General features: G+C 27.6%; 2 protein-coding genes across 3 annotated transcripts; both read right to left on the bottom strand.

Annotated features, from left to right (window-relative positions):
• Positions 1 to 3169: 3169 nt before the first annotated feature.
• On the bottom strand, positions 3170 to 7330 carry LOC127239527 (guanine nucleotide-binding protein subunit gamma 3). Of its 2 annotated transcripts, XM_051257722.1 has the most exons (6): positions 7049 to 7330; positions 6133 to 6275; positions 4348 to 4400; positions 4193 to 4237; positions 4042 to 4086; positions 3171 to 3708 (listed from the first exon to the last, which is right to left on the bottom strand). In XM_051257722.1, the coding sequence occupies exons 2-6, from the start codon at positions 6160 to 6162 to the stop codon at positions 3318 to 3320; spliced, it is 564 nt and encodes a 187-aa protein (XP_051113679.1). In that variant the 5' UTR covers positions 6163 to 6275; positions 7049 to 7330; the 3' UTR covers positions 3171 to 3317. The 2 variants fall into 2 exon arrangements, with proteins under 2 accessions (XP_051113678.1, XP_051113679.1); XM_051257721.1 differs by lacking the exon at positions 7049 to 7330 and having other exon boundaries at positions 3170 to 3708; positions 6133 to 6615.
• A 17586-nt stretch (positions 7331 to 24916) lies between these two features.
• On the bottom strand, positions 24917 to 26250 carry LOC127239849 (protein LURP-one-related 6-like). Its single transcript, XM_051258192.1, has 3 exons — positions 25878 to 26250; positions 25590 to 25805; positions 24917 to 25182 (listed from the first exon to the last, which is right to left on the bottom strand). Exons 1-3 carry the CDS (start codon positions 26124 to 26126, stop codon positions 25060 to 25062), a joined length of 588 nt encoding a protein of 195 aa, XP_051114149.1. The 5' UTR covers positions 26127 to 26250; the 3' UTR covers positions 24917 to 25059.
• Positions 26251 to 26592: the final 342 nt, after the last annotated feature.

Here is a 26592-nt window from a genome sequence, read left to right on the forward strand (position 1 = left end):
TATATTGATTCTTGTTTACTCGTGTTCAGTTCAAATCTGATGTTATATTTATTTTTTTAAATATTTTTTTTCTTAGTTTTTCAATAGTGAAAGAAAAAATAAGTAAAATTAAAATTGACAATTTTTTTAAATTTATTTTTTATTTCAACAAGATTAGTTTTTATTTTTTTTCCCTAAAATTTGAAATAGATTTGAAGTTGGTTTTTTTAGATGTGGTCCATGATAGTTGATAGTTAACATAAATTTATCTATTTTGATGTGGTTCTATTTATTTATTTATTATTTTAAATTTATTAAATTTAATATTTGTTTTCTTATTTAATTTATGAATAAAAATTAAAAATTATATATTAAAAATATTATTTTAGTTCAAAATTTTTATTTTATTAAAACTTTGAGGACTTAATTCGGTACAACAATTGAAGATATATAAATAAAAATATCTATTTTCATCTTGTTTGTTTATGTTAGAAAATTTAAAATTGAAAAAAAAGTCTTTGTTTTTGTTTTTCTATTATACATAGATGAATTAAGACAAATAAAAAATGAAAAATCACATAATATGTTTATAATTTTTTTTAGTACTATTTAATTTTTATAATTATCTATAAAAATAAATTTTGTACAACCGATCAGCTAAGCAAATTAACAACATTTCTTTTAAGATTTCCACTCAATCCAAATCTTTTTTCATTTTCTCTTATTCAGTATTATGTTGAATAGCGGGCAGGGTGCTAATAAATAATTTCTTTAATAATCTATCAAATTTTTTTATTTTGGTCTGTCCCATAACAAAATATTCAGTATATTTTTTTTTAAGTAATTGTACTATCTATTTAACATTACAAATGCCCTTCCAATTTATAATATATTACACAAATGTCATTACCTTTATATCATATAATAATAATAGGGTTAATTTAGTCCTTTTACTTTTATTGCTAATTTATCCTAATATAATACTAATATTTCTAAAATTCCGTGCAAAAAGCAAATTGATATATAAATATGAAACGGAGGGAGTAGCACATGATATTAACACATATAGTACAAATACATCACATGTATTAACAATATATAGCATAAGTTCTGTAAGGGATGACCTGGTGGTGTAATGGTTGGATTTGTGAGCGTGAGGTCATAGGTTCAAACACCCGATGACCTGAATTTTATGAACAATAGTTTTGATACAAATATTCCCTCCGTCTTATAAAAAAGTATTCATTTTTTTTTTTTTTTAGCAACTGTACTATCGTCATTACTTTTATATCACACATACTAATAAGATTATTCTAGTCATTTCTATTAATATAATATTAATATTTCTAAAATTATGTGAAAAAAATAAATGAATATTTATTTATGAGAGGAAGGGAATATAAAAAAATAAAACACTCTAAAATGGCGTGAATAGTGTAAAATTGGTTTGGGAAGACACGGAAAGTCAGCATATAGTCACATGGCATAGTTTTCTGAATTGCTATATTTAGACATTTTTTACGTGCGTAATCTGCTTTAATTATTCATTAATTATTGCTACACAATTATCAGATTACATTTCTTTATATTTGCACATATCAAATAAATTATATATATAAATTATACTCCTTCGATCATGCAGATGTGTGCTCATTTGATCAGACATGAATTTTAATAAAAATGAGTAATAATTATTATTATTTTTTATAGTACAAAAAAATGCAAAAATATAATCATTTTTTACTTTAAAAAAAAAACGAAAATATTTTTTTATGACAATTTTAAAAAGAAAGTGAATATAAATTTAAATAACGGAGGGAATACATATACAAAATACAACCCCTATTTATATTTGAGCTCATAATCGACCCTGATCACAAAGCATATAACTTTTATTGTATTGCTATATATTATATTAATATTTGATACCTCTTTTTTTATATATATAAATATTTACATATTAGATTAAATTATTATTGTACTGAAATTTTAATATATATTTGTTATATATAATTATATAATGTGCAAAGTCATTCAATATATAATGTGTTATAAAAATATATTATAGTATACAAAATTTATATTTATATTTTTATTATTAATCGGATCAAATCAGTATTAGCATTGAGATTTATGGTTTTGTTCTGTTATGGGCATAATTGCTTGTTAAGATTAGACATCGTTTATCTACGCCCATAAAAATTCTTTGGTATTTCTTTATTAGTAGTAACTTTATAAAATTACGTATATATATATATTAAGAAATGTCACATAAAATTCTCAAATTTCTAATATTTAAAAAAATTTAAAATCTTCTAAACTGCAAAAATTTATAGGTAAACACAGTCAGACTTGGGCTTTTAAATAGATTGAAAAAGAAGTTGGCCCAGGCCAGTTATAAATTGTGCCTTGCCTGGACTTTTAGAAAATGGGATGTGCTAGGCCCAGTCTGCATTTAAAAAAATCAAAATAGATTTAAATTTAAATACTATTGAAAATATATAGCATATTATATCACATTTAAATCAGAAAAATAAAAAATAATCACCAATCCAAGATATACCTGTCACAAGAAAGTATAACTTTTATTATTCTTATTTGTCCGCTCAAAAATATCATCTTTTACTATTGTCAAAATAATTACTCTAATACGAACATAACACAGAGTTATATTATTACGCATAAAAAATAGAGATATATATATATCTTACAGTAGGGATGTCAATGGGGCAGGTTCAGGACGGGTTCTGCAGGCTCCGAAACCCGTCTCGCTAGAAAATATTAGGCCCCGAGACCCGTCCCACCCTGCTTCCACTCGGCCCCAAGACCCGCTCCGCCCTGAACCAGGCCGGGTTTAAAATTTTAAATCCACAGCCCACCCCGAAACATATTATTTAGACCCGAACCCGTCCCATTAAGAGCAGGTCAGGGGCTAACCAGCCCCATTTGACATCCCTATCATACATATATCCATTAATTAATAAAATATTTTGAGTTTATGTATAAAATAATTGTATTTTTAATAGCATATTGATAGTTTAAATAAAAATAAAAAATATGTTAACGTATTAATGTATAATTACTTTACTAAACTAAGAAAGAAACTTTTATTTAAATTATTTTACATATATCAATTTTTTTTTTTCACCTCTACGAAGCAACGAACAAATACATTACACTCAACAAATATATTTCGATAATTTTGACTTCCCAATAATAATAACAATAATAATAATTACATGAAGAAAGAAAAGAAAAACAGCAAAACAAAAGAGGTCAAAAAAATACCCACACACAAGTAAATTTATATTTATAAAATAAAATAAAATAAATAAAACCTAATAACAATAGTAGCAAGGATAGCAACACATACTATTACTACCACAACACAATATATTACCAAAACTAAATTTTAGACATTTAGGAAGACAATAAAAGCATGTACACCACCTCTTCCAGGAACACGGCGGCCGCCGGCAAACGCCGAGGCAGGACGACGACGAGGACAGGCATTCCGGCGTGCTAAGGCATCCGCAGTTCCGGCAGGAGGAGAAGCACGAGCAATTCGGCATTCTGCAGCACACCCAGTCGCCGCTGCATCGACACGTTTCGCAGACCCGGGTGCAATTGCCGCCGCCGCCGCAGCAGTTGCAGTTGCAGCTGCAGCAGTGCGATGGACACGGCGCGCAGCAGCATAGCCACGAGAGGTTGAAGCAAGAAACCCGGTTGCTGCAATCGAGAAAATCGTTCGAGTAATGAGATTAGGTTAGTTCATCGACGACAACGAGCTACTGATTGAGCTAGTTATAAATCAATTTAAAAAAATTAATATAATAGATATAATTTTTTATATAAAATAATTGTGAATCAAATTAAATATATTTAATTTATATATTTAAAAAACATACTATATGATTAAAATTCGAGTTCGACCATAAAGTCGAGCCTAACGAGCTAGGCCGAGCAATTATTTTAGCTCGAATCCTAAACGAGCCATATCGAACCTAAGTATTCGGAAATGTGGCGTAAATTAAAGTCGGGAGTTAGTTAAACAGAAAATACCATAACCGTTTCCAGAAGCGGCAGGATTTGCGTGTCTTCTTGGTTCTGCATTCAGAGGACAAAATAATACAATATCGTAAACGATAGTTTAAAATGTATGCATTGAGTCATTGAGATGTATGGATGAAAATCGATTTTTTTCGTTTCTTACGTGGGTATGAGAGGATCGGCGTTCGCCGTCACAAAATCCACAACCCTGCGCGAAACAAAGGATTTACACTTCTTGAAGTTAGAAAGAAATTCGTTTAATTTGGGGAGCCATAACAATATCCCGATAATTTTGCAATCAGGAAATATGAAACTTACTCTTTACAAGATCTCGAAGCCGGGTGAAGCCCCTCTAACGACTTTAATTCGTCCTGCTTATACGAAATTTCCGATCAATATATCTGTAAGTTCGCATGTCCAATGCAGCAGTCGACGAGTAAATTAATTTAACAGTGAATCTACCAGCTAGAACGACTTTATTATTAACAAACGTACTAGCGAAGAATTACGCCATGGAATCTTTTCAAACAAACTTGCATTAAATATCGACGGTTCAAAGTTAGTTAGGTAGAACTGCCTTCACAGGAACAAATACATCATCGAAAAGTCAAATTTAGTTATGGCATGGAGCAAAGAGCCCAACACACCACACCAACGGCATCCAATTAAATTTCTAGCAACAAATATTCGGTTCAAGATCATATTTTTCAAGAGTCGCCAAACTTCGATTCAAGAATATATTTTTCTAGCAACAAATATTCGGTTCAAGAATATATTTTTCAAGAGTTGCCTAACTTTGATTCGAGAATATATTTTTCTAGCAACAAAGTGCCCGAGACACCACGCCAAGCAGCATCCAAATCTCTGATTACTCGAAAATTCCAAGAGTTGCCTAACTTCTATTACCCAAATCACGTACATTTTTAAATCTCTTTATGACACTCTTCGTCAACTTAACCTTTTGCTACTAAAAAACATAAAATAAAATAACATCAAAAAAATATTTCTTTTAGGTGTGTTTCTTTGGCAAAAGTTTATCAAGGGTGTGTTTGTTAGGGGGATTGGACTTTTTTGCCACTATTCATCCAATTTTTTCCCTCCAAAAACATCGAATCAAACACCTATTTTTTTTTTTATATTATACTAAAAATCAATTTTACATTCAAAACATCACATCATTACCTATTTATATCAATCTACAACTATTCAAATTCAAAATTTTTACTATTCAAATCCCAACTCAAAACCCAAAGAAACACACCCTAAAATACAAAAAAAACATAAAAAAATAAATTCACAATTCACAAAAAAAAAAAATTAAAAAAAAAAATCAAATATTATTTAAATACAAAAAAACATAAATAAATAAATTCACAATTCAAACCCAAAGAAACACACCCTAAAACACATTCAATCTACACTAAATAGTCTTTATTCGGGGCATTTAAAACATCATTTTCAATTCCTAAACTTTATACAACCAAAAAATTCAAATTCAAAACGATAAAGAACAAGTAAACACACCCTTTAGTGTCTTCAACGGGCAACCAAACTGATTCTTTGAAGAAGATCTTAGTAAGTGGTCCAAAGCCCAAACTTTTATCAAAAAGTAAACACTTATGCTATATCTACTTTAACATTTTTTCCAATTTATTTACCGTAGAATTCTGATATCCCAAATTAACTATAAAAATTTAAAAAAAAATCATCTTTATAATGAATAGACTCTGTTTTCCAATAAATAAACCTAACGAATTGGGATCATCATCACTATGCTATAAAATAGGCGGCCCCAAGTGAAGCCACCCCCCCTGCCCTACCCAAAACACCTACCCACCAAAATTACTAAAATTGGTAACAAGAAATCAACAGTCAGCAACCACAAACAAAACCCAAAGCACACCAAAGAACACAAGAAGAATAATGCGAGATCATAGAAATCCAATCTGAGATTTCCAAGAAATGGACATGGAAAGCCTAAAATGGGGAATATAAAGTCCAATTTCACAAGAATTAAACCACAAATCCGCCATTGTTACCACCAGGAGAGCTTTAATGGCTTCACCTATATCTACAGTACAATGATTAACCACGAGAACTCACCTCAAGGAAACCAATTTCCCTCTCCAGCATCTGAACTTTGGCAGATTCCCGCCGCTTGCCGTACAAATCAGGGTACTGCGGCGGCGACTTTGGCCGCGGCGGCGGCAGCGACGGCGGCGCTGAGCCATTGCCTCCCAACCCAGCTGCCATTTTTGTTTCTTAAAATCTTAAATCTAATTTCATAACTATAAACAAAAAAATTAAACACAGATACAGAAGAAGGGGTGAAGAAACAAGAAACTGCACTGAACAATGCTAATATTTAATCAATCTAGTGAAGAAGTTGAAAAGGTTTTTTTAGAGAGAGAAACAGAGGAGAGAGGAAACAGGGAGAGAGAGGAAATGCAGTTAGGTATGGGAATGGAAAACGAAAAGTTACAAGAGAGGGAAAGAAAACAAGGCAGGCAGAGGAAAAATAATTACTGAGCAGCTGCAGAAGCAGCAGCAATTGCAGCAGCTCTGACTCTGGGGATAATTTACGCAGGGGGTCCATACCCCCGCTAACCACCCACCCCACCCCCACCCCCACCCCCCTACCCAACTGTCTCTAGTCTCTGCTACGCAACAACTATCGCCAATTTTGACAGAACGTTAATGGTTTTGTTGCCTCTCTCAACAACTGTACTACGTACTGTCTCACAAATTGAAATCGATCGAACGAAGAGAATGAGCTATGACATATGAATCAACAAATTATTTATGCATCGTGAATTGATTATCCAAGTGATTAATTTCTTCAGAATCACGGTAATCAGTTTTTCTCCAATTTTTTTTTAACCTAGAAATTGAAACAAATTGATCAACAAATGATGTATGCATCGTGTAGAAACGATTATCTGAGTGATTAATTTCATCAGAATCTATTAAATTGATTTTCCCCAAATTTTTTGGTTTAACCTAGAAATTGAGAAATTACCGATGGCGAAACCCTAGCTTCGATTGATCGGCGGTCGGCGGTGGGGGCCGCGGCCTGCGGAGGTGCGAAAAGGCTGCAAACGGAGGACATACGTGTGTGGGGCATAGCACGGCATGGCAGCAATTCTCTCCACTATTGCTACAAAGTTGAGACGTTAAAGTAAGAGCTCTGTCGCTGTCGGTCGGTGGTCGACTCGACTCGCGCAATTGCGCAGCTGCGTTGGTGGCGTGTACGACGCCGGTCGGCGGTGGCACGGCGGCGGTACGGCAGCGCGCACGTGACTGCTGCTGCTGCGGTGGCATTGGGAAAGGGAAGAAGCCATTGGAAGCGTAAAAATTAAAAAATAAAATTACTTTTCACTGTGAAGGATAGTGTTAATTTCTGTTTTTTACTATTTTTTATTCTTTTAGTTTTTCCAGTATTTGGAAAATTTACATAATTTGAAGATTTGCTTGCGTATTGTGGATTCATTGAAGGTCCTTGGACTTGGACGCCAGATGCATCTCCGCCGTCGATTTGGTGGAGGACTGTGAGCTCCCGGATTACTCCGTCGTAAGGAACAATCTCTGTGTTCGTTACCTGCACCGTACATGATGAATAATTGTAATTTTATTTGATTTCTAAAAATTATCAGTATGTTTTTATTATTATATAAATAATCATTTAAATAAAATTGTAGGGTGTGTTTGTTCTTCGGTTTAGGTTGGGATCTTTAATAGTAAAAAAATTGAATTTGAATAATTATTTAATATAAAATAAATTTGTAATATAATTTAAAAAAATAATTATTTGATATGATATTTTTTGATAAAAAATAAAATTAAATAATAAAAATATGTGATAAAACTTACAAAAGAACGCAATAAACACAATAATTTAGTAAATGCATAATCAATAAATAAGTAAGAAAGTATTACTAAAAAATTATAGTATAATAAAAATAATTTTAAATTAAAATTAAGATAACTAACTGGTCTAATTAAAATTTAAAAAAATATAAATTAAAATGAAATTAAATTGTATAATTCTTTAAAAAAATTAATAAAATATGTGAGATAGACGGAAATTGAAAAATTGACAAAAAGATGGATGAACTATTATTTTATTATTTATTATGTCAATGGTATTGTTAGTATTTTTATAATAAAATTTAAATATATTACTAAAAGTAGTTTAGAATATATATTTAAATATTTAAATATTATATCTCAATAATATAATATCTAATTTGAACACAATTTCATAAAAAATAAAATTTCATATACTTCATTCGTCTCCTAAGATGGATATCATTTTATATTTTTGTCCGTACCAAAAGAAGTATACTATGTCATAATTTAATAATTGTCTATTTATCTAACATAATAAATATTTTTATAAATTACAATATATTACACAAAAGACGTTACTTTTATATTATATTATACTAATAGAGGCATTTGTGTCTCTTTTTTTTTTACTTCAAAGTAATTTAATATTAATACTAAAAAATCAGCGTGCAAAAAATAAATGATATATATCTTTATTTGATAATTTATTTAGAATTGACATCAAATTAATTTTATAAAAAATATCAAATTTTAAATATAGATAAAAATATTTATGAATGAGCATTATAGAAATGGGAGGAAGTGTTTTTTATAAAATATATTCGCTCTATCCATTTCGTAAGTATATGTTATTATTTTTTATTATCTAAACAAAACAATCTATTTTTATTTTTAATAAGTTTGGAGTCCATTGCATATCACAAATATATTCACATTTATATTTATTTACATTAATGTATTCACAATAATTTTACATAATATACAAATAAAATAGTATTACCCTCGTCATTCAAATCTATGCTCACTTTTCTTTTTTCGATTGTCATCGAAAAATATTATCATTTTTTTAAGTAAAAAAATCATTCCACTTTTGTACTATTTTTTACTATAAAAGAAAAAATTAATAGTTATTATTCATTCTTATTAATATCCGTATCCGGTCAAAAGAACACACATTTACGTGACGGAGGGAGTAGTTATATACAAAACTATCACCAACTATATTTTAAATATAATATTATTTCCATTTCAATTCAAAATAGTTTTTTTATTATTTTCGTCCGTCTCATTCAAAATTATTTTCTTCCATTTTTTATAAAAGTAATCATATATTAATACCAAAATACTTTTAACTTTAATTTAAAATTACAATTATACTATTATACATACAATTACTTATATAAAATCAAATGACAAAAATATCAAAACCTCGTACACATTCCATTAATCACTACGATATTATTATTTTTTTAAAATTTACTACAAAATCTCAAATTGACCATTTCAAAAGGGACGGAGAGAGTATTATTTATTAAATTATATGTAAAATATAAATATATATTTATAAAGTGGGAGCATGAGTATTAAATTTTAACGAAACATTAAAAAAAAAGAAAATTTTGTTCATTTAAGTGATATTATCTCCGTCTCAATTCAATAATTATATTTTATCATTGATCTTCATCTTAAAATAAATAGTAAATAATACTCTATCTGTCTTAATACAATAGTCTTGTTTACTATTTTTGTTCATCTTAAAATAATAGTCTTATTTTCATAAATAATCATATCACTATAAAACTACCCTTATTTCTTCATGATTATTAAACAATTGTCACTACTTTTTACATTAATACACTCATAAAGGGCAAAAAAAAAAATTTACCCATATTTTTTATCCACTACCAATATAATATTATATTCTTTAAATCTTGTGTTAGTAACAGCACAAACTATAGTTCTGAAACGGAGGAAGTAGTATTATTTTTATAAATAATATATCATCGTAAAACTATTTTTACTTATTTACTACTATTACACATATATTACTATTTTTTACACTTCAATAAAAATATGTTTACAAGGGCAAAATAATATCCTACTTATACTTTCTACATATTATCAATATATTCTTTTTTACCAAAGGTTTTTTTTTTTTTTTTTTTGTGTTTTGATTTGATTTGATTTTTTTTTTATGTAAGATATAAAATATTGTGTAAATAATATAAAAATAACGAGCGTGTAGTATAATAGTTTTTTAGAAAAATATATTGAAATTTATTTTGTTAAAGAAACCAAGTATGATATTTTTATATAAAAATAATATATATGTTATTGTAAATAAAAAAAAAAAACTATATGCTCATGAAACTTTAAATTGTCAATTATATTATAATTATAGAAAAAATAAAATCCATTGTAACTCATTAATTTGACCATAATAAACATTCTTTTACAATTTTATATAAATTTATATCATAGTATATAAATAGTATTATTTACTTTGTATAATGAATAATTTAATTAAAATAAACAATGTCTTTTTACATCATTTTTAAGAAATAAAATGATGAATTATATTAAAATTTTATTGAATTTTATATTTTGAATGACAACAATATATATGAAATTATAACAATTTAGAAAATAAAGATTAATCAATTATTTTTGTTCTTTTTCATCATCTTTCATCATATTATTATTATTATTACTATTATTATTATTATACCCAAATGGATGAGAAGAAATAATTGAATCTACCAAAACTTCATTACCATTGATGAAAGTGTTGAATTTCAAAACAAAATTATTTTATTATATTTCAAATAAATTTAATACTCCCTCTCTCCCACGTACCATGTCCACGTTGCCGTTTATGTCCGTCCCACATACCATGTCACTTTCCTTTTTTGGAAAATGATTACACACTTTAATCTCATTTTAAACTTTTTAATTTTATTTTTTTTAAATTTTAATTAAACTCATTAGTTATCTTAATTTTAATTTATAATCATTTATATTATCGGATAATTATTTTCACTAATACATTCTTAATTATCTACTAATTACATCCCTGCTAAAATATCGTGTCTACAGTGTAGTAGACACGGTACGTGGGACGGAGGGAATATTATTTGATAATTATATATATATATAATTAATATTGTAGTAGTATAATAAGGCAAATGTACAGAAGCTCTGACCCACTTCAAGCAATAATTCATTTTTTCAAATTTATGTACTTAATAATATTAAATGAATTAATAACTTATAAATACTCAGAACTGAGCATAAGATAGTAATAAAACATTTATTTATTTACATTTTATTATTTTTAAAGAAAAGTCAATTGGTCAGTTATTTTTTATAATAAACTGGATATTCTTTTGGAATCTAAAAAATTTAAATATTAATACTTCAGTACATTTACTAAGCTCAATTTATTACTTTTGGAAATATATTTTACAATTAATTACTGCACCGTAGATATATAAATAAAAATACTTACAGTGATATGTCTGTGCCTTTTTTTTTTCTGTCTATTTTTTAATTATTTATATATTTGAAAATAAAATATAAGGGTAGAAGTACAAAAGTTAACAATATCTTCAGTCTCAATTGATTTTTTTTTTTTTTTATATACGAAGAACTATCTTAATAATATAAAAATATTTAAATAATATTTTGAATGGTTCAGTTTTTTATAAGTAAATAATATATATATTAATAGGTGTATATTTATATTTTTTAATAATATTTATGATGAATTGTTTTATTGAAAAATGTTGAATGAACAGACTGATTATATATTTGTTACTCTCAAATATATTCGGGCCTCCGGAAGTGACTAGCAGTCTAGCTCGGAGGAGTAGATGGGCTGGCCCAAATAGCCCAAATCCAACCCAAATCTGTGTACGGATAAGGATAAGATTAATTTGGATGATGGATATAGCGGGGAGTGAATCAAAGAACTTTCCAGAAAATGATGGAACAAAAATGGGAAAGTGAGGTTATTACCAATAAAACTCATCAAATGCTATTAAAAGGAGAGTTAAGATATGAGAAAAAGGAGATTGATCTAAAAAATAATAAACACGATCCAACTTTATCTATTTTGCTTTCTTGCTTGTTTTTTCTTATTTTTGTTCCTAAATTAATGTTATTTTTTCAATTATTCATTTCATAATCCAATTCCTTTTTATATCTATTACTTTCTTCTGATTCTATCAATTTAGTAGTTCAATTTCCCATACAATTACAATCGTTAACTTTTGTTACCAAGCCCAAATACTTTATTAAGTAAGTCGGGGAATCCGATAATTTTTAATTTCAACTGGCTTAAATCCGTTGGGCCGTCATCAATGAATTACAGTGATAATAGATTGGCACATCCAATGGGACTCCGACGAATCTCGCACTTATTATGCAATTGAGGAATCGCAAATTACCATTTCCGAAGAAAACCACATTGTCGATTGCATGCGAAATTACAACACCGTATGTTTCCGGAGAAAACACATAACAAATCATCTGCAGCTCCGGAAGGTGTGCAAAGAATGGTGACAATCCCGACTAGCGTTTTAAAGAATCAAATCCGGGAAGAGATCCAAATGGCACTCCACAGGTCGACACCAAAGCTTTCCCGGTACATTAAAAATTTAATAAAGCTCACTATCCGCGATGAATTCGCATGGGTGAGGGAAGAAGAGACCTACAAAGGAGAAGCTCCCACGACCAACATCAAACATGTCAAGGATGATCCTCTGTCAAGGGCGAAACTGGGTGGCAACATTAGATCTCATTCGACAACGTTCCGGTACGACAACGTGACCGTATTGACGAGAGGGACCAGCAGCAAGCGTGCCCTGGATAAGTACGTGGCTGAAACAGCGACATCCTCCGAACAGGCTATTATTGCGCAGCCGCCATTCCAAAGACCTCTGGGAAGCATCGGATATATGCCACCAAACTCTTAATGGTACACTAACCCTTTATTTGGTGGAACAGGTCCACATATTTCGATTTCAGATCGCAATAATCAAGGAGTGACCATCAATGCTTGGGGGGGCATGGCCGAACATGGCCCCGACACCTTCAGCCGTTACTACGACCTCCGGAATCACTTGTGGGGACAATCCCACCACCTCTGCGTGTACCCTGGGGGCAGCCCCGCCTCTTCCGAGACCCTGAGGGTCAACCCATTTGGCCGTCGCAGTGGCGTGAGGATCAAACCTACCAACTTCATCGGCGTCGCCTCCGCATGGGTGGCAAGAAGCATACCACGGGATGAATTTTTCTGAGGTGTCCGGGTAGGTCCAGGATTACGGATCTCTAAATCAAGGGGTTTCAGTACTATTCGAGAACTTTTTGGCTCCTGAGGCGCCAAGGATGACATGGGACAGCTCTGACTCCCCCGGAACAACCATCAGCTTAACGGACGACTCGAGAGATATCTCTGGCAGCACATTCAGCGCCAACGGCGCCACAAACGACCTGGAATGTGCATCTAATGGTACTTCAAGTTCTAGACACTGCCCGGAGGACAACCCCGCCACATCCATGAGCACTTCAATTTCCAGATACTACCAAGAGGACAACCCTTCTACCTCCAGCAGCACTTCCAGCTTCAGACATTGCCCGGAGGACAGCTCCGCCACCTTCGACAGTACTTTCAGCTCCAAATGTTGCACCTTTAGATCTTAGGTTGAATGGTCGTGCACACAGAGCATTAATTTAATTTTCTTTTACCAATACATTCACACAATATGTTAACATTGAATCACACAAATCACTATAATAAATGGAGTTTCGTTACAATTATATTGTATGCATTCGAGTTTGCAAACTACATTCACTTTGTTTCTGTGTTTTTTGTCATAAACTAGTCTCTCTGAATGTTCATTGATATGGTTCATGTGAAGAAGAGGGTCAGACCTACTAAGAAGTCCACGGCCCCATCTTCATCGACGCTTCCCAGCTGCAACGACGCAAGACTGACGCCTTTTGAAAATCCAACGCATGCAGGGAAGTTCGACCAACTGAATAGGGTAACTTTCCTAATAGGATGTTACATAACCGTAGAGGCAGTTGAAACGCTTAATGTAGTAACTGAGTGCGAGAGGTACCTCCGTGTGGGTGCATGGTGACGATTCTTCGAGCTTAAGGACAACACACAATGTACGTTGACGCTGGAGTTCCTAAGTACCTTGGCCTTTGAAAAGAAACATATGTACGAGTTCGACTATCCCACCACACTTTCATTCTGCCTCAGCAATAGGAACTTCCAACTTTCAGTTACCAAATTCTCAGTAGCAATGGGACTATACGATATAGAGTTCACAAAGACAACCGAGTACAAGACGTTGCAGGGAGAAATGCAAGATGCGCAATAACGGTACTAGATTTCAATCATGAACTCGAAGGCATACAAGTGATGTCGCGATTTGGGGAAAGTCCCGCGTCGAAGATGAGGCCAACTGGTATTGACATCCTTATTCAAATGGGGATAATTCAGAGGCGACAACGAGGGGAGACGCAGGCTGACGAAATTACAACCAATGCAGCCGTGGATGAGTCCCACTCACTGATACATGCACTCGTTTCTGGAATCCACCGTCGTCTTGACGAGATAGAGTCACACATTGAGGGTAAGGTAGAGGCAATCGAATGCAAACTTGATGCATTGTGCGCCCATTTTGGAGTGGTGGATTGAGGGCCAACTTCCGTCGGGATGAGTGCGTGAATCGCGTAATAAATGTTTGCTCGATGATCGAACTGGGCGTGCACTTGTGTTCGGCTGCCACATTGGATAATGGTTTTGATATCTATGTTTTGATGCTTTACATAATTCTCGGACGATTAGTAATGTATTGCACGCCACCGAACGGCCTACGCGCATGACATATGTTTGCAATTGACGCTTATTAACCTTTTGTATTCGGCATCTTCTTTCACGTCGGTTACATCTTTTTTATTATATATCAAACGTAACTTGCATTGAAGAAATATTTCTTCCACTTGTTTATCCGCACACAATTGTAAGCTACTGCGATAATTAATTCATTTTTTTTTTCTTTTCCCCTTTTCTTTGTTAACGAAAAAGAAGGAAAATTAATAAAAAAAAAATACATCGCACTTCATATTTATTATTTTTTTATATTTAACATAAATTATTTCAATAAAATAAATAATTTTATCACTCTAATTATTACCTATCCCATCACCATCCAATAAAATTTCTCCAAATCCAAACAAAATTTATTACACCAAACAAATGCGATTTTCCAAAATTTCAAAAACAATTCAAATTCAATCTAAACTCAAACCTAATCTCCCAAATCCAACATGAAACACACCCTTAAACGGATTAAAACAAAAAAATAAAAAATAATAATAATAATAATAATAATTGTTGCACATCCTGATATACTGGACTTGCAGAAATTGGATAGATCTGCACCATTCACTTTGTGGACCCCACATATTGTACGGTGTACATTCATGTGGTACTGTGGTCCCGGGAGCTTTACTGCGATATTAGTACACAGAGTGTTCCCGAGCGGGTGCGGGTTCTGACAAGAAAATATGTTTTTTTTTATAAGTTTTAGAAAAGAAATTAGTTTTAATTTAATATTAAAATAATATTTTACAAAATATTTCGTAAAAAAATATATATATATTTATTTATTTTTATCAAATACAAAGTTGAAATAATAAAAATTTAATAATAAAAAAAACAAATAACTTAAACTGCAAAAAGTATCTTTTTATTTCTATCAGTTTTATATATTATATTTCTATCTCTTAGACTCTAAATAAGTCTCTTGTTTCACAAATTATGTCATATTTTTTATTTGTAATTATCTTATATATTTTTTTTAGAAAATAGTTATATATTTTAATTATATTTTTAAATATTAATTACATTAATTAATTATTTTAATTTTAATTTAAAATTATTTTTAATATATTATAGTTATTTTTATTGATACATTTCTAATTATTTATTAATTATACTGATTCTAAATTTTTGCATCTAAATTAACTTGCCATGATATCCGGAATGGAGAGAGAACTAATAAAATATATTCTCTCTGTCTCAATTTAAAATAGTATTTTTTTTTCATTTGTATTTGTCCAAATTTAAAGTATCATTTTCTATTTTTGGAAAAAGTAATCATCCACTAATACAAAAATATCTTTAATTTTTACTTAAATTACAAAAATACTATTACACATACAATAAATTAATATACAGATTTAAATGACAAAAATATCAAAAACTCTTATACATTTTCACAAACCAATAAAATATTAGTATTATTCTTTAATATACTACAAAATTCCAAAAGACCCTGTTAAGATAACTAAATAGTATAATTAATTAGAAAAATGACAAATAAGGTTGGACGGACAAAAATAGAAATAGTTGACGAAAAAAGTGGAATGACGTATTTGTTCTTTTTATTTTTTTCCGCACATTTTCCCAAAAATATTACTTTAAATTACACAAATTTATTATTTTAATATTTCATACACAATTCCTTGTACCTCACATAAAAAAAAAATCAATTCATTTTCACAAAACAAACATTATTAAAAATATAAAATTTTAAATATAAATAAAAATATTTATTTATTAAAAAAAATATGTCTTAAATATAAAATATTAAATTTTTAATTATATTGATTTATAATTATTTAATATATTTAATATTAATACATTTTATTAAAAATAAAAACTATATCAATTATTATATAATAAATTAAAATAAAAATATATATATATCTAATGTTATGAGACGAGAGAATATAATAATAATGAGAAGACCTGATGTGATATGGAAAAGTATGAACTCTTAGAGGAGGTCCCGATCTGGATATGTGGACCGTTGGATCTTTAAAATTAACGGTGAAGATATATCTGGTGTATTGATCCGGGAGCGGTAGAGATTTGGGAGTTTGAGGTGACTTAAGGTAAGGGAACATATATCGTCATTTCAATCATACTTCATATCATTTGCTTCCTGTCATCATTTCACTTATCACATAATCATTTTTATATTATTCAATTTAAAATTTATAAGATTTTTTTTTTTGTAATTTTAAAAATTGAAATGTATTTAATTTAATTTTTATAATTTTTTTTTTTTTTTAAGATTTAGAGGTATTCGATAAAACCTTTGCCTTTAAAATTAAAATTTAATTTAATACAATAAATGATAAATAAGTATTTGATTTGATTTTTTATGATATAATTTTTTTTATGTATAATACAGAGAATCATATTCCTAATATAATAGTAATAATATTTTATATTGAATATTGACTTTGTGAAATGATAAAATATACTTCATCCGTCCTATGTCTTATGTCACTTTTCGAAAATGATTAGACATTTTAATTTTATTTTTTCGAAAATGATTAGACATTTTAATTTTATTTAAAAAATTTTAATTTAATTAAATTAATTAGTTATCTTAATCTTAATATATAATTATTTTTACTAATACATTCTTAAATATCTACTAATTATATTTATTCTAAATTCTCGTGTCTACAATGACTCAGATATCCAACATGAGACAGAGAGAGTATATATTAGAAATCGTGTCGGAAAAAAAAAAATTTGTATTGAAACAAACCCAATAATTTTAATTATAAATATAAATATGCAAAAGTGATAAAGTGACTCGTTTTTTCGAATTTAATTTTTATTATTTTTTCATGTTAAATTATTTTTTTATATTAAAGAGAATAAAAAAAATAACGATGTCTGCCACATATATTTTGCCTTGTCGGCCTAGTTTATTTACTCAAAAAAATTAGATCAACAGACAAAATTTAAGTATGTGAATTTTAAATCTATATAAATCCACAATTATTTTTAAAATAATCATAATATATATAATAAAATCTTAATTGAATTTACCTCTCAATTAAAATAAAATGTTATCACACAAAACATTATATTTAAATCTATATTTTAAACAATATATTAGAAAAGTTAGTGTTTACTTTTTACACTAAATTTATTATTATTATTACTTATATTATAATATAGTATAAATTAAAAAAATATTTATTATATTAGATAGTACAGTATAATTATTAAATTACAAAATAGTAATCTTGTTTTTAGAAAGTTTTAAAATTTTAAATTTACTTTTTTTCTTTGTTGTGGATTATTAAATCCATTTAATGTGCGTAGTAATAATAATAATAATAATATTTCAATTCAGATAAATATTTAATTCAACACTAAAATAAAAAGGTCCAAATACTTAAGTAATCTCTTATCGATTAACATAATTTTTTATCTATATTTTAAAACTCTTCATTTTTTATAAAATTAATTTATGGTAATGATAAATAAATAAAAATATCTTTTATTTATTTGATATTATATAAAATTTTATTATCTACAAAATGATATCCATATATATAATCTTAAAATTTTTTAAGATACCAATAATATTATTCGTATAAAAAATAATAAACTAATATCTTAATTTATTATTAATAAGTTACTAATTTACACTACTTAAAAAATAGTGTCTCTAATAAGATGGTTCATACCTGACGGGACGGAGGGATTATAATTTAAATTAAAGAGATAAAGTCAAATATGGGAATCTATTCAAATCCACCAATATCCCTGATTTTAAGCAACAAATCAATTCACATTACTAATTAAATTTGTGTTGATTTTAGTTTGAGATCAAAACTAAACAAATCTTTATATATGTGTTGGTTATGTTTCCCATGATATATATATATATATTTAATTATAGTAATTAATAAATGTAAATAAGTACTCCCTCTATCTCATTTAATATGGGTGTATTATTGTAGACACGAGAATTTAAGTAAAGTAATCAGTAAGTAATTAAAAGTGTATTAATAAAAATAATTATAGATTAAGATTAAAATAAATAAATAGTTTAATTAAAATTAAAAAAATTATAAAATTTAAAATGCGATTAAAGTGTATAATTATATTTCCAAAAATAAAAATGACAAGTTATGTGGGACAAACGAAAATAGAAAATATGCACAAATTATGTGGGACGGAGTATATACTTTAATCTCTTGAATATTTTATTAAATAAATAATTGATACATATATAAAATAATATTTTAAAATTTAAAGAATTAAATTACTGTAAATAAACAATAAAGCATAAAAATGCCACACATACTCTCTCTCTCTGTACTTCAACAATTTAAATTAATCCATCCGATATTTAAACTTACACCAAATAAATTAATAAATACAAACACAAAATTAAAGTAAACTATTTATTTCGCAAAATCGCAAAAATTAAAGTTTAAGAAAAATATTCGCCCCGGATCCAATGTGAATTCATTTTCATTGCAATTTTATTTTCCGCCGTTGATATTTTGAGAATCCGATTTTTTTTTGTGGATTTTCTTCGGAGCCGTCAATTTTGCGAGAAGTATTATCTAATTTTTTTTGTGAATTTTCTCCGCTACCACCTTTTTTGCTCGAATTTTTATTTAGATTCTCGATCTTTTGGCGGATTATATCCGCCGCAAGATAATCAAAATGAGTAAGAATCCACGTAGATGCCATGTCAAATTTATCAGCAATTAAAGACTGAGGTGTAAAAAATAAACATTAGAAATAGTAATAATAATAATAGGCAACATCAACGGAATAATTATTCATAAATATTTTTTAAAAATATAAATATACACATATTAATATAATATACTCTTAATAGATAGTACAATTACTAAAATAAAAAAATAGATAGATTGTCAAGGGACGGAGGTAGTATATCATTCACCTCGGAAAAAGTGGATCATTCATTCTAACACAAAATATTATTTTTTATATTGCCAACACAGTTACTAATACCATACACAAAAAATCAATTCATCTAAAAACGTTGAGTGAACAAAAATAATATTGTGTGGATTTTTTATAAAATTTACTCCTTCCGTCCCACGTAATTTGTCCCTATTTTCTATTTTCCTCCGTCCCACGTAACTTGTCATTTCTATTTTTGGAAATATAATTATGCACTTTAATCGAATTTTAAATTTTAAATTTTATAATTTTCTTAATTTTAATTAAACTATTTAGTTATCTTATTCTTAATCTATAATTATTTTTACTAAATAATAATTATTTTTATTAATATACTTCTTAATTACTTACTAATTATACTTTACCTAAATTATCGTGTCTACGGTAATACACTCATATTATATGGAACAAATAGAGTACTATTCAACTACAAAATTTTATTCAGCATTACAATACAAAATATCAAATAAAATACTATTAAATTTTTACTATTTTCAAAACTATCTATATCTAAAACAAATTCAATAATAATAATAATAATAAAGTACAGAGAATACGAACGTACCTGGGATAAGAGGTAACAAAGGAATTGGTAAATTATGTGGAGAAGAAGAAAAAGGGGTATTTATAATTATAATTCGGATAAGATTTTTTAAATTAAATTCTAAATCTAACTTTTCGGATTCTGTTATTATCGTATACTTCCTTCGTTCCAAAACTATAGTCATAATTGGATTGGATACAGAATTTAAGGAATAGTCGGTAAAAAGTATGAATAAAATATTTTTTTGTCCTTACGAGTTACGAATGTATTAGTGTAAAAAGTAGTGACAATTGTGTAATAAAAATGAAAAAAACAGTGGTAGTTTTACGGTGATATGATCATTTATGAAAATAAGACTATTGTTTTGGGATGAACAAAAATAGTAAACTAAGACTATTGTATTGGGATGGAGGGAGTACAATAATAAGTGGAAAATTATAATAATAATTATCTTTTAAATGTAACAAACTTTGATATTGTTGGAAACTTGGAATTGGAATGGGTAAATTTAGATTAGTTATATAAAATATTCACTCGACGTCCCAAAATAGAAATACGTATACTTTCTAACTTGATGGAGGAAGTATTATTTTAAATATAGTAATTAAATAAAACCCTATATATGGCGCACTGTAATGGCTATATTATACTCGCTCCTTCCCACATAATTTGTCATTTCCTTTTTTTGGAAAATTAATTATACATTTTAATCATATTTTAAAATTTAAAATTTAATTTTTTTAATCTTAATTAAACTATTTTGTTATCTTAATCTTAATCTATAATTATTTTCACTAAATAGTAATTATTTTTACTAATACACTTCCTAATTACTTACTGATTATACTTTAAATAAATTCTCGTGTCTACAGTAATACACCCATATTACATGGGACGGAGGGAGTATTAATTTATGTGATATTTAATTTTTATTATTAATATAAATTTATCATAATAGTAATTTTATAACACATATTTTTCTAATTTTAATAATATTGTATAAATATACATAATATGTATATATTTATATAAAATAATTATATCTACGGTAAATTATAAAAAAAAAAAATATTATTTGAATATTGTTTATTAAAGTGAAAGTATATTATTTATAAATTTTGTGTTAATATATATGTATAAAGCTAACTTATAAGATATTTTCAAATTTAAATTAATATATAATAATATTAAAATAAAAATAAAAATTTTATGTTTTAGTAAAATCATTATACGATCAAACAGAATTGTAAAATAAATAATAATAATAATCATAAAATTGTTTTTATTAATATATATATATATATAAATGTTACTATTATTAGACAAAATTGTACAAAATACATCTTTTTATTATCAAAATTGCGAATAAGCTTCTTAATTTTTATTTATAAACCACTGAAATTATAAATATATTATTCTCTCCGTTCTATTGAAAAGTTACAATTTTCTATTTCCGTCAATCCCAAAACAAAATTATTATTTCCCAATTTAGTAATTATACTATCTACTTAACATAATAAATATCTTTTCAACTTACAATATATTACGTAAATGTCATTACTTTTATATTAAAACATAGGGGTATTTTTGTCTTTTTTACTATAATCCAATATAATACTAATATTAAAAAATCTACGTGCAAAAAACAAACGCCACTCTTTCAATGGGACAGATGAAACATTATTCTTATATCAAACCTCAACAAACAATAAATATAATAAAAATAATAATTATTTTTATCTTGTTCTAAAAGTATTTTTACTATTTTTTAAGACTAAACATAAAAATAATCAATTATTAAATTATCCATTCTGCCAATAAATATTACACAAAGTGAACACACATTTTCAAAGTAAATTAGACAAACATAAACCTTCTTTGATATATTTGTCATTTTAATATTTACAACATTATTGATTTTTATTTATTTCATCAATATTTAAAATAGTTTATTTTTCTGGGCTTCTCAATGGACCTGTTTCAGCCTGCTTGGTACTTTTTATTTTCGAGCCCACATTTTTTTTTTTTTTAACTCTCTCTTTCTCAGACAAGATGTAATATTTGCTTTTGACACGAGCTTTTAGATGGGTAGTATTAATTAAAAAATTAGGTGATGTGATTGAGAGAAAAATATATATTATATTATTTTATTTGGATGATGTGAGGGGATAAAGTATGGGGGTAGAAATTATATATAATTAATTATTTTTTATTTTGAAAATATTGTAAGGTGTTTCGGACAGAGGGAGTAGTATTTTAAATCAATTTGATTTTTTTTTTATTTTTTTTTATAGTTCATATATATTAAAAAACATATTACTATCTATTTAATATTATGAAATTTGTTAGGTTCTATTTTTTTAAAACAAAATTTATGTATATTTACTTTGCAATTCCATGAAATATACATTTGAGTACAATTTAAATAAATTGATCCCTTAATTAATGTGCATATTCTTTTATTTTGAGATTTTGTTTTTATTTTTATTTATTTGATTATTTTTTATTTATTTAAATATTGGTATGGATAGAGAATGTACTCTCTCAGTCCCAAATAATTTGTTTTTATTTTATATTTTCGTGCGTCCTACAGAATTTGTCTTTTAATTATTTGGAAATATGATTATACACTTTAATCACATTTTAAATTTTGTATTTTATATTTTTAAAATTTTAATTAAACTATTATTTTTATTATATAATAATTTTTTTTAATAATACACTTCTTAATTATTCATATATTTATAGTAATAGTCCCATATTACCTGGGAGGGAGGCATTAGTATTTATTATAAATGTTTTTAAGTTGAATTACCTTTTACTTTTTTACTTTTAAAATTATTTATTTACTATGCTCACGTTACTGTTCGTTTCTGTGTTCCACATCTGATGTCGCTTTTTTTTCTTAAAAAAAAAGAAGAAAATGATTACAAATTTTAATTTTATTTTAAATTTTAATTAAAATAATTAGTTATTTTAATATTAATTTATAATGATTTATATTGTAAGTTAATTATTTTAATTAATACATTCTAAATTGTCTACTATTTATACTTATTCTAATACATTCAATGTAGGACGGAGGAAGTATTAATTTAAATGTATGTTGATTAGTTTGATGATAGGTGAATATGTACTTATAATATTTTATTTTGAAAATTAATATACTTTTATAATATATATATATAATAATTATATGATACAAAATTAAAATCAAATTCTTAAAAGACCTAGGCTAGTATTTCCCATGAGAATGGTCAATATACTTTTATTCTCCAAATAATGACTTCAAGACAAAGTAACAAAATTCAACCAAGTCAGAGCATCTCTTTTGAATTTTCTTTCACTTTTGTTTTTTTTCTTTTTTTTTTTTTTTTCACTTTAATATTATATTCCTTTTATTTCTTAATAATTTATTTATTTTTTTATTTTGGTCCGTTTCATCTATTTTTCTTTTTTAGTAATTGTACATAACATTACAGATACTCTTACAATTTACAATATATTACACAAATATCATTATCTTTATATCATACAATACTAATAAGAGTAATTTAGTCTTTTTACCTTTATTTCTTCTTTATCCCCGTATAATACTAATATTTATAAAATTCTGTGCAAAAAACAAATGGATATATAGATATGGGATGGAGAGAGTATTATACTTTATACTTTTAGACTCCGGAATGATTATATTATTATTATTATATAAATATAAAAATATTTTTAATATTAAATACACACAAAAGATAAATATAATCTTTAGAGGTGGACGAAGATAATATAATTTTTGTACAATCAACTTATAATTTATGTATTATATGTTCATTGTAAATGTGATCACAGCATAATACTAAATATTAAATACTATTACAATCATCTCGAAATAGATAGATATATTTGGTTTGTAGCATGATATTAAAGCTAATTATAATATTATTTTATTTTAAATAAATATTTTAAATTTAAATTGAAACTTTCGGCAATATAATAGAAAATAAATACTTTAAAATGAAACTCACGATAACTGTAAAATGAGTTTTAATTGGGACAATCGAAATATTTTTTTTTAAAATCAAAATTAATATATATATGATTACAAAATTTTTTAAATAAACTTTACTATAAATATTTTTAAAATTATATTTAAATAAAATATATCTAATAGGAATATCATTTTATATAATATAAATTAATAAACAAATATATTTATTTACTTATAATTAATAAAAATGATTTTTTTTTTATAAAAAATGTGAAATATTAAATATAAATAAAAATATTTGTATATTGAGAAAATAAATGAAAATATTATTTTTTTGAATGAATATAATGTTACATATGTTTTAAAATTAATTAAATTATTTATATTTGTTAAATATATTTTTTATTATAAAATTTTATCAAACATAAAAAAAAAATGTCAAATAAAATGCGACAATAAAATAAAATAAAATAAAATCAATTATTTTGGGATGAAGCAATCAATACTCAATAGTGCCCTGTCAAATAAACTCAATTTTTGATACATTTTTTCAAAATAACTTAACGTAACTTTCACATTTAAAATACCTAAAACAACACAATAATAATAATAATAATAATAATAATAATAATAATAATAACTTCAATAAAAGTTGGTGACCAATATAAGCATGTGACAGAATCAATCTAATTTCAATTTCGTGAACAATGAAAACAAGTTACAATCTTCAGATTTATCCAACCAATTAATTATTTTTATTTTTTACATAAATTAAATAAATTAATAAAAATAAAAATCCATGAACCGAGTTCAGCTTCAGCACCTGGTGGATCCGCCGTTGACGTAATCGAGAACAGCAATCACTCCAACAACGAAGGCTTGATCGATTCCAGGCATTATTCTCAAGTGATACAAATCCACGCTTATCTTCACTCCAATCTGCAACAATCATATCCCCAATTTCAAGATCAAATCGACAAAAACCCCCAAATCGCACCAAATTAGGGTTTCGGCGACGAATGCGTGTAAATAATCAATTACCTGAGCGATTAACTGCTCCAATTTCAAATTAAATCGAAAAAACCCCCCCAAATCGTACCAAATTAGGGTTTCGGCGAAGAATGCGTTTAAATAATCAACTCCTGAGCGATTAACTGCCCCAATTTCAAATCAAATCGAAAAAACCCCCCAAATCGTACCAAAATTAGGGTTTCGGCGAATAATGCGTTTAAATAATCAACTCCTGAACGATTAACTGCTCCAATTTCAAAATAAATCGAAAAAACCCCCCCAAAATCACACCAAATTAGGGTTTCGGCGAAGAATGCGTTTAAATAACAAATTACCTGAGCAATTAACTGCCCGGCGGCGTCGACAATGGCGCACGAACCTTCCGAAAAATCGCCTCTAACCTCGAAAGTCTTCGATCCGGCGGAGATTCTGATCGGCGATTTGGAAGAACAGCACGAATTCGGCTCTCGTAACGTGAAAACCAATTTGGACGATTCGTAACTGAATCCTTTCCATTTCCTCGATAAAGTTAAAGCTTCAATAATCCCTCCCTATAAAACAATAAATAAATAAAATAAAATCGACCAATCAGAAGAGAGTATGTGAGGGTGCAGGGTAATTACGGTGTGCCTGATGAGCAGCAGAGCATTTCCATCTCCGTCTCTGAGAACGAGCTCGTCTTTCCGGCCAATAATCCCGCAGCCGTCGACGGCGAAGATTAGGCTCTGGCCGGCGTCCGCGACGGCGAATCCGCCGCCGTTGGCGACCTTTGGGCGGCGGCGGACGAGGAGAATCGTCTCGTAAGGTGAGCAGTAGAGTTTGCTGATTAATGGCTGCTGCTGCGTCATTACATTTAGTGGTTTCGTCGCCATTGACAGAGTTTTGGGGATTAGGACAATGGAATTTATAGGAGAGGGGGAGAGAATTGACGATGTAATGAATTCAAAGAAATGTGTAGTGTGCGAATTTCACAAGTTTGGCAAAGGTTCGCTTTTGAGTGTTGAATATTTATACATTATAGAGGGAGACAGACATATAAATATATATATATATGTATAGATAGATAGATACACACACGTACAAGAAACTTGTTTGATTGAGTAGTTATAATATGTTCACATGTTCTTTTATGTTCCTCAATTATTACCATTAGGACAGAGTTTACTATTTCTTCCGTCTGTTCATGTTTTCATTTTGTTTTTTAAACGATTATCCATCATAATTTTATTTTAAATTTTTTAATTTATAATTTTTTAAATTTTAATTAAACTAATTAGTTATTATAATTTTAATCTATAATAATTTATATTATATGTTAATTATTTTCACTAATATACT

The sequence above is a fragment of the Andrographis paniculata genome, unplaced genomic scaffold (assembly GCF_009805555.1).
Source record: "Andrographis paniculata isolate CXL003 unplaced genomic scaffold, ASM980555v1 Contig78END, whole genome shotgun sequence".
Lineage (NCBI taxonomy): Eukaryota > Viridiplantae > Streptophyta > Magnoliopsida > Lamiales > Acanthaceae > Andrographis > Andrographis paniculata.

What these genes read in the sequence shown, in the direction of transcription:
- LOC127239849 (XM_051258192.1), bottom strand. Translation starts at nt 26,126, where the DNA reads ATGGCGACGAAACCACTAAATGTAATGACGCAGCAGCAGCCATTAATC. An exon ending in TGCTGCTCATCAGGCACACC is followed by an intron (nt 25,806 to 25,877) that starts GTAATTACCCTG and finishes ATTGTTTTATAG; the next exon opens with GGAGGGATTATTGAAGCTTT. An exon ending in CCGGGCAGTTAATTGCTCAG is followed by an intron (nt 25,183 to 25,589) that starts GTAATTTGTTAT and finishes TGATTGTTGCAG; the next exon opens with ATTGGAGTGAAGATAAGCGT.
- LOC127239527 (XM_051257721.1), bottom strand. Translation starts at nt 6,282, where the DNA reads ATGGCAGCTGGGTTGGGAGGCAATGGCTCAGCGCCGCCGTCGCTGCCG. An exon ending in GCTTCGAGATCTTGTAAAGA is followed by an intron (nt 4,238 to 4,347) that starts GTAAGTTTCATA and finishes TGTTTCGCGCAG; the next exon opens with GGTTGTGGATTTTGTGACGG. An exon ending in CGCTTCTGGAAACGGTTATG is followed by an intron (nt 3,709 to 4,041) that starts GTATTTTCTGTT and finishes TCTCGATTGCAG; the next exon opens with CAACCGGGTTTCTTGCTTCA.